Source organism: Austrofundulus limnaeus, unplaced genomic scaffold, assembly GCF_001266775.1.
Source record: "Austrofundulus limnaeus strain Quisiro unplaced genomic scaffold, Austrofundulus_limnaeus-1.0 Scaffold2385, whole genome shotgun sequence".
NCBI lineage: Eukaryota > Metazoa > Chordata > Actinopteri > Cyprinodontiformes > Rivulidae > Austrofundulus > Austrofundulus limnaeus.
Window position 1 is genome coordinate 20,539 of NW_013954787.1, and position 3,460 is coordinate 23,998.

Here is a 3,460-nt window from a genome sequence, read left to right on the forward strand (position 1 = left end):
GTCATGTACGTTTATAGACTTACATGTACAAACTTAGACTCTTACACATACAATGATTCTGACAGTTGTCTTACCCCATATAAAACCTACAAACAGCAACTGAATAGGATCTAAGCTCATTTACTTAATGTAAGTTGACACACGCACTGTTTACAGTGCTTTATRYAAAAATGGACAAAGCTTTTTCATTTTTACTAAAGGAATATGTGATTCTGCACACAACAACTAAATCTTGTATAACCTCCCACCCGGACTTCCACCTCACTTCTGAGTGTGGAGGAGTTTTCAGCGTGTCTCTGACCTGCCCCTCTMTCTGTGACTCAGACAGGAAGTGGTCTTCACAGCGATGACAAAACTTACAGGAAAGTTTTTCTACAGATAAATAAATAACAGCTGGGGTTTTGTTCTGTCCTAAACTTTACCCTTGTTCACCGCACAAGTCGCGTTTTTTTTTTCTTTTCTTTCTTTCTCCCCCTCCTCCTGTGTCGGGAGGGGAGCTCAGTCAGAGCCCACCCGTGTGCCTGTTACCAGGTAAGGGAAGGTAATAGGAGCAGCAGCGGTCAAAATACCTCAGAAACTCGCCCAAATAAGCGACCTCTGAGAGATTCCGCATTTTACACTGGATTCCGTCCGCGTTTTTTGCATCATGGACGTAAACTGCAAACCTCGATCATTATGTTTTTATGATCGCTGAAAACCCAAATCGTAATCAAGATCAAAATCCGATTAACTGCCCAGCCCCTAATAGCTATAAACCCTAAATTTGTAATTAATTAATTTAGTCTTCTCTGTGTGCACAGATGGTCCGGGAGAAGCTCAGTCACCGACAGCGGAGGAGCCCCCGGCTCCACCGGAGAGCTCGGAGGGGAAGGAGGGATCATAGGAACCTGTTTACTCCCCTCCCTGAAGACCTGCAGAGACCACCTGAGAGATGGGGCGAGCAGCAGCAGAAACCCTGAGGGGGACGGGGCAGAGAGGCGGTGTGTCGTGGAGCCTCGAAGGGAGAGTGACGGAGCAACGATGAGRGGAACCAGGAGCTCCTCACTCAAGGAAAACTTTCACATGCCTGGTAGCCGGGTGGAGACACTTTAACACAAGGACAGCCTAAAGGAATAAGAGGGATTGCACTTTGTACAGAACTATTTTTATATTGGTCATTTAAAATGAAGAAAACAGGAAGTTAATTCTGTTGTTTTTTCTTTGGTAAAACCYTCTGTTAAGTCACAAGAGTTCAGCTTGAAGCTTTGTTAAACTAAAGTCCACTTTTACACTAAATCTGTATCATGTACTGTACCTACTCAATGCAGATGTAGGGTTTATACCCATCAGACTGTTTGAACTCCAACAACCATCAGGGACTAAATACATCTTTTAAAAAGTACAGCCTGGTCAATGTTATATTCTGTCAGATAGTTCTCAATGTTTAGTACCTTACCAGCTGTGACATCCGTCATAAAACACACAATATGGAGAAGCGGACATGTTTGTGTCAAGGCTAGGCTAATAGCTAGCCAAACAAGGGTCCATTTAATATATCTTTCTCAAACATGACAGGATATTGCAAATCAGTCTGTATTAGCAAATTTTAACTTCTACACTTTTGTTTGTCACTGTTTTCTTAACTGATTGGTTAGTACACCAGTGTGTGCGTGAGCAGAGAGCAGACATATGGTGCTTACTATGTTGGTCCCAGGAGCTGAAGAAAGCTCTGGACTGAGGAGAGTTTGCTGACAACTCTTTCAAAAAAAAAAAAAAGCTACCAACAACAAATCCAGTAAATCAAAAAGAAAAAAATCAGCAGGTCCTCTGGATGGTTCTTCTTTAGTGAAACGTTTCGTCTCTCCTCCAAGAGACTTCTTCAGTCTGAGTTTCAGGTGAACTCAGCCTAATAAGCTCCGCCTCCACATGGACAAACAGGTTAGTCACATACAAAAGAGGGCCATCAACTAACAATAGGCTTGATTAGCTCTATTATCATAGAGGGTCATGTGTCCCATCACCTGACTTATTGGTTTGGATGCTGTGGTTCTTAGGTGTCGTGTTATGTGAATATAGTGAATGCAGGCGGGGCTCAAAGTCCCCTTGTTTTTGTCTTTTTTTTCCTGCTCTTTGTGTTGGTTATCGATAGGGCCCTAATAACGATAACAATAACCAACACAAAGAGGGAAAAAAAAGACAAAAACAATGGGACTTTGAGACCCGCTTGCATTCACTACATTCAAGATTCAAAGTGTTTATTGTCATATGCACATATGAAAACARGTTTCCCRGAGCAATGAAATTCCTACTTTGTCGTCCATTTTGAATGCAAAGAGATAACCATATTAAAAAAAGAAACGAATCATCACCGAAAGGACACAAACAATGTTGATTAGATAAAAGAAGAGACTAAACTAAGGATAATAACATCAGAAGGGAACAATATAATAATGACAATATGAAGGGAACTGTACAATCTGTTTTAAAGTGTAATCTGTTTTAAACAGATTACAGAACTGCATACACATGACGCAACATCAAAGAACCACAGCATCCAAACCAGTAAGTCAGATGATGGGGCGCATGACCCTCTATGAACAATAGAGCTAATCAAGTCTATTATTAGTCTGATGGTCCTCTTTTGCATGTGACTAACCTGTTTGTCCACCATGTGGAGGCGGAGCTTATAAGGCTGAGTTCACCTGAAACTCATCAGACTGAAGAAGTCTCTTGGAGGAGAGACGAAACGTTCCACTAAAGAAGAACCATCCAGAGGACCTACTGATTTTTTATACCTGGATCACTGAGATGCTTCAGGACAAATCGAGTAAATGTTTTCTTGTTATCGGAGACTTGTGGAGACAGCATGTTTCCTTCCTCTTCTTCACTATAAGCAAAAACAAATTTAATATTAAGTAAAACATGGCAAAATACATAGTAATAATAAAATATATGTTATTTAAATCTTTTTTAACATTTAACATTTTTAACATAACCCCATAGATTTGATATTTCTGTAGCTAACTGAGGAGAAATGCTAGTTGACAAATTTGTCTGAAGGAAACTGCAACAGTTTCCGACAGGCGGTGCGCACTGACTGCAAACAGAAGGAATGTGCACCGTGTGTCTCCCGCAGGTGAAAATGTATCCATTTTTACGAGTTCTTTGACTATAAGTTTAGTTGAAATATCTGTGTTTTCTAACAGCCTCAGCCAGCTGCTCCTCAGCAGAGGATAAACACACCCACAAAGTTCTGACCAATCACACAATACTTGGTGAATATACCTGCAAGAAAAAAATTTCTGGCTGGATTTTTTTTGCCCAAACAACTTGTAAAGCAAAAATTGTTACTTCATTGCACAACTGCAACACTAGCTGCATTTCCATTGCAAATGTGCGCAAAACTTTGTCGATATTCTGTTAATGTTGAAAAAACACAGTTTCACAACTGCAGTGTTTCCATTAAGTAATAAATGTTATT

General features: G+C 40.4%; 1 protein-coding gene across 2 annotated transcripts in view; it reads left to right on the plus strand.

The window, feature by feature from the left end:
• Positions 1-1,595, plus strand: part of LOC106510905 (cAMP-dependent protein kinase inhibitor beta) — an 11,847-nt gene extending 10,252 nt beyond the window's left edge. For both annotated transcript variants that reach the window (XM_013999636.1, XM_013999637.1), the window contains exon 3: positions 801-1,595. In XM_013999636.1, coding sequence (XP_013855090.1) covers positions 801-883 — 83 coding nt within the window. In that variant the 3' untranslated portion in view covers positions 884-1,595. The remainder of the gene's footprint in view (positions 1-800) is intronic.
• The last annotated feature ends 1,865 nt before the right edge of the window (positions 1,596-3,460 follow it).